The 13462-nt window shown below is 46.1% G+C and overlaps 1 protein-coding gene across 1 annotated transcript in view; it reads right to left on the bottom strand.

Moving 5' to 3' along the window:
* zhx2a (zinc fingers and homeoboxes 2a) overlaps positions 1–13462 on the bottom strand; it is a 33180-nt gene that overhangs the window by 1080 nt on the left and 18638 nt on the right. Inside the window, exon 2 of the mRNA XM_065027336.1 lies at positions 1449–4101. Within this exon, the coding sequence (XP_064883408.1) occupies positions 1459–3948 (2490 nt within the window). The 5' untranslated portion in view covers positions 3949–4101 and the 3' untranslated portion in view covers positions 1449–1458. The remainder of the gene's footprint in view (positions 1–1448; positions 4102–13462) is intronic.

Here is a 13462-nt window from a genome sequence, read left to right as displayed (position 1 = left end):
CTTTTCTGTTCACCAGGGGGAAAAACACAAGACTTGTTATACAGATGGCTGACTACACCCTTCGTTGTTAACCTATCATTCTGCAGTTAACATACCCATACAGCAGGCTATCAGAGGTGCTTTTCTGTTCAGGGGAAAAACACAAGACTGTTATACAGATGGCTGACTACACCCTTCGTTGTTAACCTATCATTCTGCAGTTAACATACCCATACAGCAGGCTATCAGAGGTGCTTTTCTGTTCACCAGGGGAAAAACACAAGACTTGTTATACAGATGGCTGACTACACCCTTCGTTGTTAACCTATCATTCTGCAGTTAACATACCCATACAGCAGGCTATCAGAGGTGCTTTTCTGTTCACCAGGGGAAAAACACAAGACTTGTTATACAGATGGCTGACTACACCCTTCGTTGTTAACCTATCATTCTGCAGTTAACATACCATACAGCAGGCTATCAGAGGTGCTTTTCTGTTCACCAGGGGAAAAACACAAGACTTGTTATACAGATGGCTGACTACACCCTTCGTTGTTAACCTATCATTCTGCAGTTAACATACCCATACAGCAGGCTATCAGAGGTGCTTTTCTGTTCACCAGATGGCTGAAAAACACAAGAACTTGTTCAGAGGTGCTTTTCTGTTCAGGGGAAAACACAAGACTTGTTATACAGATGGCTGACTACACCCTTCGTTGTTAACCTATCATTCTGCAGTTAACATACCCATACAGCAGGCTATCAGAGGTGCTTTTCTGTTCACCAGGGGAAAAACACAAGACTTGTTATACAGATGGCTGACTACACCCTTCGTTGTTAACCTATCATTCTGCAGTTAACATACCCATACAGCAGGCTATCAGAGGTGCTTTTCCGTTCACCAGGGGAAAAACACAAGTTCACCAGGGGGAAAAACACAAGACTTGTTATACAGATGGCTGACTACACCCTTCGTTGTTAACCTATCATTCTGCAGTTAACATACCCATACAGCAGGCTATCAGAGGTGCTTTTCTGTTCACCAGGGGAAAAACACAAGACTTGTTATACAGATGGCTGACTACACCCTTCGTTGTTAACCTATCATTCTGCAGTTAACATACCCATACAGCAGGCTATCAGAGGTGCTTTTCTGTTCACCAGGGGGAAAATCCCCAGTGATAACCACATGTGTATAATCCCAATAGCCTCTTCCTGCCAAGATGTTTTTCTGAAGGCTAAATTACAGGCATCCCGCGTGGTTCAAAGCCACAGCTGCTAGATTGTTGCTAGCCAGCGCTGTTAAAGGGAAAACCATCACTACTACATAACCAATTCCCCTTCATCTGGGACATCTTTTTTTGACTGAGTTACTTACAGGCATCAAGACGAGATAATTATGCATTTCAGTGTTAATGATCAAAGGAATTGTAAACTTGCAGGACAGTAGCTTATCATAGACTACTCACCATGCTCTTTTCATCCAGTCAGCCGACCAGGTTGGTCTCCCATCAGCACCTCTGCTTCCGAGCCGATCTTCTGGTTCTCCAAAGCACCTTTAGTCTCGTCGCCTACAGCCATGGTCACCTTCACCCATCTGCTTCTGTCCACGTTGACCTGTCCATGTTGGTCCCTGCCCCTGCTGAGGTCTGTCATACTCTGGCCCAGCTTACTGGTAAACCACTGGACTATGTCCTGGTTGATGAGTTTCGACTGCAAAGGAAGCTTCTCTGCGTCCTCTGCTGAAAGCAGCGTGGTCTTGGCTTCTGTGAAGTGCTGCTGGAGAATGCTGCTTGGGGGTCGTTCAGTGATGCCTGACGAGCTCTGACCGTTCTGTCCTGCTTTGCCGTTGACTTTGTGGAACTGGTCCATCCAGTCCAAGGTTCCGTTCTTCAGGGCGGATCGGTTTTCCTTGAACCAGCGGACAATCTCTGTGCGAGACAAACCTGTCTGTCCCTCCAGCTGGCTGTACTCCTCTGGCGATGGCCACTGGGTCTGGGTGAACACCTCTTTGAGAAGCCCTAGGGATTTCCTGTCGATGGGCTCAGGACTGGTGGAAGTGGTGACGATGGGAAGAGGTGAGCACCGGACTTTGCTGTCCTGTTCGTAAACACTGTTCAGTATCCCTCGTTGCTCCTCAAGGCTCTTCGGACACATGGAGTTTGCCAGGGCTTGCTCCAAGTTGTCCCGCAGTGCTCGGCGCTCTGAGAACCAGCAGTCGATCTCAGTCTTGGAGAGCCTTGTGTCCACAACGAGGTTGTCAACGTCAATTTCAGTGGGGGAGCTGGTCCTCTGAAAACTCTCCTCTAGCATCTTGAGCTGCTCAGAGGATTTGCCTTTGAGCCTCTCCAGGAGAGGAAACTGGGTGGGGACAGCCTTTTTGGGCTGACTGTCTTTCAATGCCTGGGGCTCAATCTTGATCACCTGTGGAGCCACCTTGTGATTGAGGAGTCGTTGCTCACTGAACCACTTCTTGATTTCTCCTCTAGAGAGGCCGGTGGACTCAATGAGGCGGTACACTTCCTCCTCTTCAGGGAACTGGCACTGGGTGTAACTCGCTTTCAGTACAGCAATCTGGTCCGGGGTTTTATTGGAGTCTGAAGTGAAGCTGGGTTTAGGCGAAGCCACCAGTCTAGGTGTAGGTGCCTGAATGGTCTGGATTATGGAGGGACGTTTGATCTCTGAAGCGGCCACTACTGGAGCTACCAAGGGTCGCTTGACTGACTGCACGACCTGGTTTGCCATGGTTAGTGTGATGGGAGAACAACTGACAGCTGAGCCGTTCGCAACCGGCGTCAACACATAACTGGTCTGTCCCAGGAGGTTGAAGGGGACGGATTGAACTAGGGACTGTTGTCCTTTGGTGGACTGAGCCATCTGGGCGCCGCTCAGCACGGTGAAGGTGGTCTGTGGGACCGACTGGATGGTGCCGTTGAACATCTTCTTCCGAGCTTCTTCCACCTCTTCAGGGGACCAGCTGATGCCTTGCTTCAGTCTCTGGAGGGTGAACCACACCTTGATCTGTTCCTCAGGGTGCTTGGAGGCAACGGTAAGCCAGGACAGCTCTGCTTGGGTCGGGTACGGGAACTTGGTGAAGGATGTGATGAGTGTCATGTTACTGTCCAGTGAAGGGTTGTACTTGGAGGTGTTCAAAGGGACAGCGATTTTTGGTACTAAGTTGTAGTTAGGCGGGCGCTGAAGAGAAGGCATGATATGAGAGACGCCATCTTTTAGGGTCGCTTCTGGGATGATCACGGTCCCGGGCACATTCACGGCGGCGATCTGCTTTCTGGGGAGCTCGTGGTCGAGTCTGTCCGGTTGACTTTCTGTGAATAACCGTTTGTTGTCTGTTTTTGGCTTACTAATCTTCACCGTGGTGGATTTGCTCAGGGGGAAAGTGGCGAAGTCTTCTCCTGTCTGAATGCCGTTGGTTGAATCACAGACCACAGCGTTGCCTGCTCCTTCTATCGACTGCTCTAGGATGGTCTGATTGTTCAGCTTGATTCTCTTGAACTTGAAGTTGCTCTCCCCTGGATGACACCTCTCGTTGTGCTCTGTCAAGGTGTCAAACTTCTTTGTGTTGAAGTTGCACACAGCACACAGGTAGAGCGGGTTGAGAATGACATTGGGGTGATTGGAGTCAACGTGTTCCTTGAACTCATTCAGGTTCTGCGTAGAGAATGGACAGTACTTGCATTCATAGCCTCCCTGCTGCTTCCTCGGAGGCCTTGAATCCACCGCATTAGGTTTCTCAGGGGCCGGCGACTCCTGACGTGAACCACTAGGCTCTGTCCCGGAGCTCCAGTCCTCTCCAGGAAGCATCTCTGTGGATCCATTCACCACTGTGCTTTTGTCCTTCGCCGATACCTCCACCTCCATCTCACCTGGATCCTCTTGCCCCATCATGTCATCACCTCGAAAAACAGCATCAGCTCTACAAGGGGTCGTGGTCTTCCTTCGGCTGGCCATGGCGTGCGTACGTCACCTGGGACTGTTAGACGGACGTTGTAGGGAAAACGAGGGGATGTTTCGGTCTTGTGAAGAATATGCACTTGTTCCTGCTGACTGTTAATGTCAGCTCCAATGAGGGAATTCATGAGACTTCATCCCAGATCACCCAATCTGAGGGAGAGAGAGAGGAGAAATTAAAAGAAACAAGGACAATCCTGCAATAACCTGAAAACAGACCATATTAAAATCCCACACCACTGGTTCAATAGTCAGCATCACTTTTCTTCCTGTTCTCTACTTAACATAAATGGCCATGGTAATAAGGCCTAACTCTGCAATGAAAATGTCCCTAAACCATTGTACATATTCAGAGTCATTGTTCTCCATCCCTCTGTCACAGCGCCGACCTTGGCCCTTCTGTGACAAAACAAGCATTTCAAACTCAATGACGGTAATCCTGGAAACCCTAAACTGCCTCCGATCCCGTCTCCCTAGTAGCAGATGACATATGTAACAGTCTCCCTAGTAGCAGATTACACATGTAACAGTCTCCCTAGTAGCAGATTACACATGTAACAGTCTCCCTAGTAGCAGATTACACATGTAACCGTCTCCCTAGTAGCAGATTACACATGTAACCGTCTCCCTAGTAGCAGATTACACATGTAACCGTAGTAGCAGATTACACATGTAACCGTCTCCCTAGTAGCAGATTACACATGTAACCGTCTCCCTAGTAGCAGATTACACATGTAACCGTCTCCCTAGTAGCAGATTACACATGTAACCGTCTCCCTAGTAGCAGATTACACATGTAACCGTCTCCCTAGTAGCAGATTACACATGTAACTGTCTCCCTAGTAGCAGATTACATATGTAACTGTCTCCCTAGTAGCAGATTACACATGTAACTGTCTCCCTAGTAGCAGATTACATATGTAACTGTCTCCCTAGTAGCAGATTACATATGTAACTGTCTCCCTAGTAGCAGATTACACATGTAACTGTCTCCCTAGTAGCAGATTACATATGTAACTGTCTCCCTAGTAGCAGATTACATATGTAACTGTCTCCCTAGTAGCAGATTACATATGTCATCTCTCTGTTAGATGCAATATGTAACTGTCTCCCTAGTAGCATATTACACATGTAACAGTCTCCCTAGTAGCAGATTACATATGTCATCTCTCTGTTAGATGCAATATGTAACTGTCTCCCTAGTAGCAGATTACACATGTAACTGTCTCCCTAGTAGCAGATTACATATGTCATCTCTCTGTTACAGATGCAATGTGTAACAGTCTCCCTAGTAGCAGATTACACATGTAACTGTCTCCCTAGTAGCAGATTACATATGTCATCTCTGTTAAAGATTACATATGTAACTCTCCCTAGTAGCAGATTACATATGTAACTGTCTCCCTAGTAGCAGATTACACATGTAACTGTCTCCCTAGTAGCAGATTACACATGTAAACAGTCTCCCTAGTAGCAGATTACACATGTAACAGTCTCCCTAGTAGCAGATTACATATGTAACTGTCTCCCTAGTAGCAGATTACACATGTAACAGTCTCCCTAGTAGCAGATTACATATGTAACTGTCTCCCTAGTAGCAGATTACATATGTAACTGTCTCCCTAGTAGCAGATTACATATGTAACTGTCTCCCTAGTAGCAGATTACACATGTAACTGTCTCCCTAGTAGCAGATTACATATGTCATCTGTTAGATGCAATATGTAACAGTCTCCCTAGTAGCAGATTACATATGTCATCTCTCTGTTAAAGATGCAATATGTAACTGTCTCCCTAGTAGCAGATTACATATGTCATCTCTCTGTTAGATGCAATATGTAACAGTCTCCCTAGTAGCAGATTACATATGTCATCTCTCTGTTAGATGCAATATGTAACAGTCTCCCTAGTAGCAGATTACATATGTCATCTCTCTGTTAAAGATGCAATATGTAACTGTCTCCCTAGTAGCAGATTACATATGTCATCTCTCTGTTAGATCTATGTAACAGTCTCCTAGTAGCAGATTACATATGTCATCTCTCTGTAACTGTCTCTCCTAGTAGCAGATTACATATGTCATCTCTCTGTTAAAGATGCAATATGTAACTGTCTCCCTAGTAGCAGATTACATATGTCATCTCTCTGTTAAAGATGCAATATGTAACTGTCTCCCTAGTAGCAGATTACATATGTCATCTCTCTGTTAAAGATGCAATATGTAACTGTCTCCCTAGTAGCAGATTACATATGTCATCTCTCTGTTAAAGATGCAATATGTAACTGTCTCCCTAGTAGCAGATTACATATGTCATCTCTCTGTTAGATGCAATATGTAACAGTCTCCCTAGTAGCAGATTACATATGTCATCTCTCTGTTAAAGATGCAATATGTAACTGTCTCCTAGTAGCAGATTACATATGTCATGTAGATGCAATATGTAACAGTCTCCCCTAGTAGCAGATCCCTAGTAGCAGATTACATATGTCATATCTCTGTTAAAGATGCAATATGTAACAGTCTCCCTAGTAGCAGATTACATATGTCATCTCTCTGTTAAAGATGCAATATGTAACAGTCTCCCTAGTAGCAGATTACATATGTCATCTCTCTGTTAAAGATGCAATATGTAACTGTCTCCCTAGTAGCAGATTACATATGTCATCTCTCTGTTAGATGCAATATGTAACAGTCTCCCTAGTAGCAGATTACATATGTCATCTCTGTTAGATGCAATATGTAACAGTCTCCCTAGTAGCAGATTACATATGTCATCTCTCTGTTAAAGATGCAATATGTAACAGTCTCCCTAGTAGCAGATTACATATGTCATCTCTCTGTTAGATGCAATATGTAACAGTCTCCCTAGTAGCAGATTACATATGTCATCTCTCTGTTAAAGATGCAATATGTAACAGTCTCCCTAGTAGCAGATTACATATGTCATCTCTGTTAGATGCAATATGTAACAGTCTCCCTAGTAGCAGATTACATATGTCATCTCTCTGTTAAAGATGCAATATGTAACAGTCTCCCTAGTAGCAGATTACATATGTCATCTCTCTGTTAGATGCAATATGTAACAGTCTCCCTAGTAGCAGATTACATATGTCATCTCTCTGTTAAAGATGCAATATGTAACAGTCTCCCTAGTAGCAGATTACATATGTCATCTCTCTGTTAAAGATGCAATATGTAACAGTCTCCCTAGTAGCAGATTACATATGTCATCTCTCTGTTAAAGATGCAATATGTAACAGTCTCCCTAGTAGCAGATTACATATGTCATCTCTCTGTTAGATGCAATATGTAACAGTCTCCCTAGTAGCAGATTACATATGTCATCTCTCTGTTAAAGATGCAATGTCACTTTTATGGGCAACCCAACCAAATTAACACAGAAATATGTGTTATAGATCTATCACTCATTGAAAACAAGTCTAAAGAAGCTGTAGATCTGTTCTGTGTGCAACTGTTTTTTTAGCATCTTTTACAGTTTTGTACACTAGTATCCAAGAGCTGAAAAGACTATCGTTTTAGTTATGGATTTTTTATTATTATTTCGCAGCAGTTTACATGGTACAATGATTCTCTACACTATACTTGCTTGTTTTGTCACAAACTGAAATTAAGCGAACTATTTGAATTTTAGCAACCAGGAAATAGGTATTTTTCCACAAAGTGCATCTTTAGCTTTACTTTACTGACTTTATTGTCCCCATGGGGAAACTGTGTTGCAGTGTCATGTACACATTTAAAGTGGCGTTTAAATACAAAAGAAAACTGACAATACAACTTTCATAACAGTTCCATACCAATAAAGAAATAAAACATTTAAAAGACGAGCCTGCTGGCCTTACGGAGTCCATAGGAACATCAGCCTGAGCTATTTAGGAGGGATATCCCGCCTGGCACAAATGATTGTCTAGTTGTGTTTTCCCTGCTGAGGGGTGCCCTATACCTGCACCCAGAGGGGAGTAGTTCAAAGTCCAGGTACAGGGGTGGGCTTGGGTCTAAAATTATTTTGTGAGCCTTACGGAGGGACCTGACCTTAAAAGATCTCATCCAGGCCTCTCTGTTTGACTCCTAGTACCTTGCTTGCTGTGTTGATAATCCTTCTCAACATATTTCTCTGGCTGACAGTGACATTGCCAAACCAACAAACAATACAAAAAGTTACAATACTCTCAAAAGATTTGTAAAACAGAGTCAAAATAGTACAGTCTACATTAAAGGCCTAAAGCCAGTAGTACATACACCCAAAGCCAAGACAGCTCCATGTTGGTGCAACACACACTGTAGCTAAATCTGACAACGCACCAAAACAGAATTGGCTCCAAGGTAACAGATGTGAAAACTTCAGAGAAGCCTTAAGGATGCAATATAATACAGTACAAGGATTTCATTTCCCTGAGCATTTCTTTTTTTATGAAGCGATAGAGGAGCTAATTCAAGAGAGCGTGAAAGAAGTCATTGATATTCTAGTTGCCTCATGCATTACCAAATCACATTTCCATGCAACAAAAACTGGAAGGGAGAACGTGTTTTTATATAACAAACATCGTAGACTTTTGGTTCTGCAATAGAACACTTCTATAAGGGCCGATGTGTTCCGACATTCAGCAGTGACCGAGCTGATAGAATCTGATTGGACAGGACAGCAGGTAAGTGATGGTAAGAGGACTTTAATAGAAGAGTAGGCTTTGTGTGATGAATGCTGGATAATGTATCTTTTGGCTCCAAAATGAAGATACAAATCAGTTTTCACAGTGGACTGCCTGACCTCGGATCAAGTTATCACTTCTCTAAATCAGGAGAAAACAATCAAATATCACATTTCAGTAACTGCCGCTCTTCAAACTCTTAAAAGATTGCTTTGCTGTGGAAAACCCATTTTTATTCACAACGATGACTAAGACCCAGTGGTGCTCGGGATGAGAACCAACATCCAACCAATCCATGCTGTTGGTCTGGTGGTCAGGGCTCTGGTAAGAGATGGTTTAAGTAGAACACCATGTTCCATGCTGTTGGTCTGGTGGTCAGGGCTCTGGTAAGAGATGGTCTAAGTGGAACATCATGTTCCATGCTGTTGGTCTGGTGGTCAGGGCTCTGGTAAGAGATGGTCTAAGTAGAACATCATGTTCCATGCTGTTGGTCTGGTGGTCAGGGCTCTGGTAAGAGATGGTCTAAGTAGAACATCATGTTCCATGCTGTTGGTCTGGTGGTCAGGGCTCTGGTAAGAGATGGTCTAAGTGGAACATCATGTTCCATGCTGTTGGTCTGGTGGTCAGGGCTCTGGTAAGAGATGGTCTAAGTAGAACATCATGTTCCATGCTGTTGGTCTGGTGGTCAGGGCTCTGGTAAGAGATGGTCTAAGTAGAACATCATGTTCCATGCTGCTGGTCTGGTGGTCAGGGCTCTGGTAAGAGATGGTCTAAGTAGAACATCCATGTTCCATGCTGTTGGTCAGGGCTCTGGTAAGAGATGGTCTAAGAACATCCATGTTCCATGCTTTGGTCAGGGCTCTGTTGGTCTAGACATCATGTTCCATGCTGTTGGTCTGGTGGTCAGGGCTCTGGTAAGAGATGGTCTAAGTAGAACATCATGTTCCATGCTGTTGGTCTGGTGGTCAGGGCTCTGGTAAGAGATGGTCTAAGTAGAACATCATGTTCCATGCTGTTGGTCTGGTGGTCAGGGCTCTGGTAAGAGATGGTCTAAGTAGAACATCATGTTCCATGCTGTTGGTCTGGTGGTCAGGGCTCTGGTAAGAGATGGTCTAAGTAGAACATCATGTTCCATGCTGTTGGTCAGGGCTCTGGTAAGAGATGGTCTAAGTAGAACATCATGTTCCATGCTGTTGGTCTAAGTAGAACATCATGTTCCATGCTGTTGGTCTGGTGGTCAGGGCTCTGGTAAGAGATGGTCTGAGTAGAACATCATGTTCCATGCTGTTGGTCTGGGCTCTGGTAAGAGATGGTCTGAGTGGAACATCATGTTCCATGCTGGTGGTCTGGGCTCTGGTAAGAGATGGTCTAAGTAGAACATCATGTCCCATGCTGGTGGTCAGGGCTCTGGTAAGAGATGGTCTAAGTAGAACATCATGTTCTATTCACAGCCATTGAGAAACACCAATGGTCCGTTTCAAAATGTAGCAGACCGACGCTCTCCTCTCCATTCAGGACTGTGTTGCTGTGGCGTGTCTGGCTGGGCGTCTTATCCCTGTGCTGCTGTGGCGTGTCAGGCTGGGCGTCTTATCCCTGTGCTGCTGTGGCGTGTCAGGCTGGGCGTCTTATCCCTGTGCTGCTGTGGCGTGTCAGGCGTCTTATCCCTGTGCTGCTGTGGCGTGTCAGGCGTCTTATCCCTGTGCTGCTGTGGCGTGTCAGGCTGCTGTGTCTCTTATCCCTGTGCTGTGGCGTGTCAGGCGTGTCCCTGTGCTGTCTGTCATGGGCGTCACCCTGTGCTGCTGTGGCGTGTCAGGCGTCTTATCCCTGTGCTGCTGTGGCGTGTCTGGCTGGGCGTCTTATCCCTGTGCTGCTGTGGCGTGTCAGGCTGGGCGTCTTATCCCTGTGCTGCTGTGGCGTGTCAGGCTGGGCGTCTTATCCCTGTGCTGCTGTGGCGTGTCAGGCTGGGCGTCTTATCCCTGTGCTGCTGTGGCGTGTCAGGCATCTTATCCCTGTGCTGCTGTGACGTGTCAGGCGTCTTATCCCTGTGCTGCTGTGGCGTGTCTGGCTGGGCGTCTTATCCCTGTGCTGCTGTGGCGTGTCAGGCGTCTTATCCCTGTGCTGCTGTGACGTGTCAGGCTGGGCGTCTTATCCCTGTGCTGCTGTGGCGTGTCAGGCTGGGAGTCTTATCCCTGTGCTGCTGTGGCGTGTCAGGCGTCTTATCCCTGTGCTGCTGTGGCGTGTCTGGCTGGGCGTCTTATCCCTGTGCTGCTGTGGCGTGTCTGGCTGGGCGTCTTATCCCTGTGCTGCTGTGGCGTGTCAGGCTGGGTGGAGAGGAGCACAGCCATACTGGAGCAAATTAAACTTGCATGAGGTCCCAGCCGATGCCTTGTCTCTCATATCATGTCCTCAGCTCACCGTCTCTGCTCTGGAGAGACCTACTCTGTCCACTCATATGATCCCAGCCCGACTAACCCAGGCCAGCAGATACCAAAGTAACTCCCCCAATGGACACTGCTGTGGTGACTCTCTGCTGTATTCATGGGCTTTCATTATTTGCTTCCAACAGGAGAACGTACATCATTAATCATTCCTGACCATTTAGCCACAGACGTCAACGTCACTTACAGAACATGAAACATCCGTAGGACGATGGATGACTTCCTCTCACCAGATCACTAACGTCATTCCATCTGACACAATAACAACCGAAGCTCAAGCGTTAATGACTTCACTCTGCTGTGTATCAACCTGCTGTGTGTCCAGGAAGAGCAGCAGGACAATGAATCCCTACAAGTGTGAAGCTGCTGAGTCGCAGACTGTGTGTCAAAGGACCTTTCTATCCGGCCAATCAGAGACAACACTATGACTCATGAGCCTATCACTACAGCCCTTCCATCACACCGTCACTACAGCCCTTCCACCACACCGTCACTACAGCCCTTACACCACACCGTCACTACAGCCCTTCCACCACACCGTCACTACAGCCCTTCCACCACACCGTCACTACAGCCCTTCCACCACACCGTCACTACAGCCCTTACACCACACCGTCACTACAGCCCTTCCACCACACCGTCACTACAGCCCTTCCACCACACTGTCACTACAGCCCTTCCATCACACCGTCACTACAGCCCTTCCATCACACCGTCACTAGAGCCCTTACACCACACCGTCACTACAGCCCTTCCATCACACCGTCACTAGAGCCCTTCCATATCTACCATGACAACAAGACAGTTGGTAAATTCTAACAGACTGAAGAGCAGAATGGATCCACCTGCTGAGTGCAGAGACACTTTCAGAGCAGCCTTCATCTGACGTGACAGAAACACATGTCATGGTGGGTGTGGGGAGGAGCCAAGGCACAGACCACTGTTGCTAGGATAACAGAGTGGACAGGAAGACGGTAGGCATTCCATCCAGACTGGCTCATTGTTCCATAGATCTGCTGTATTCAGTGAGGTGAAGCGTTCAGAACTTTGACAGCGACAGAAACGCAACAAAATAGGAGGTGACTTAATTCCCTATTCTACCAGACAGAGAACTGTGTCTGATCTAGACAATGCATTTCTATCTGAACTTTGTGTAACGTTGTGAAACATTGCGGCGTTCTGAACAGACCCACAGCTGCAGTGTTCTAGAGGAGGTTGATGTGATGATAGTAGAGAGCGAGAAGAGAGAAGCTGTGTGGGAGGAGACCGTGCTCTGCTAATACTGCATCCCCCAGTAGGGGGGCTGAATTTGGGAACGTCACAGAATGAATTTAAATCTCATCAAATGGGCCCTGAAAAAACCCACTGTAGCTCTGCATTGAAACCGGCAATCTCTCTATCCCTGCTTTACTTAGCATTCTATTTAGGGTATGAACACAGAATATGAATAAGTGAATTGGTTGAAGGAATGTTGAGTGGTGCACTGCAAGCTTGGTGCAGATGATCTGTATTAGAAGTGTACAAATAACAGTGTTTAAAGCCCAGTGTTAAAGCCTACCAGGCTACTACTGGACTGGAGCAAGTCTGCTCTCCGGGATGAGTCCAGTCAATACACCATCACATTGATTCTGATTTGGACAATTAAATAGTCCACAAAGTTACTGGTTAGGGTCCCATTGGTGTCTTTAAATATAACAGTCAAAGTCTGGATGGGAGTCTGAACTGGTCTAGCAGCCATGTTACCATGGAAACAGGCTAACAGCAGGGGGCGGGGGGGATTTATTCTCTCCACTTCACCAGAGACCAGAATGTTCCGCCTCAAAATTGGTCGGGCCAAAAGTAGTAAGACACCACCCCTTTTGATGATACTGTAGACACATGAAGTTGGAGGGGGTCCACAAGACATATCCTTCTGTTCAACTGGTGGCATCCAGGTAGGGGTCAATTGAATGGATACTTTGCCCAAGCGGAGCATTGAGTAGACTGCATTGTATACTACTTTCCCACTGGTAAAGACCTAGTACCTCTACAACACCGAGCCTGGTATTCACAGTGAATACAGACAGCATGAGGAGTACTTTCCCACTGGTAAAGACCTAGTACCTCTACAACACAGAGCCTGGTATTCACAGTGAATACAGACAGCATGAGGAGTACTTTCCCACTGGTAAAGACCTAGTACCTCTACAACACCGAGTCTGGTATTCACAGTGAATACAGACAGCATGAGGAGTACTTTCCCACTGGTAAAGACCTAGTACCTCTACAACACCGAGCCTGGTATTCACAGTGAATACAGACAGCATGAGGAGTACTTTCCCACTGGTAAAGACCTAGTACCTCTACAACACCGAGCCTGGTATTCACAGTGAATACAGACAGCATGAGGAGTACTTTCCCACTGGTAAAGA

Source organism: Oncorhynchus nerka, linkage group LG14 (genome assembly GCF_034236695.1).
Source record: "Oncorhynchus nerka isolate Pitt River linkage group LG14, Oner_Uvic_2.0, whole genome shotgun sequence".
NCBI classification, from domain to species: domain Eukaryota; kingdom Metazoa; phylum Chordata; class Actinopteri; order Salmoniformes; family Salmonidae; genus Oncorhynchus; species Oncorhynchus nerka.
Note: the sequence above shows the minus strand (reverse complement) of the source record. Positions and strands in the feature narration are given on the sequence as shown.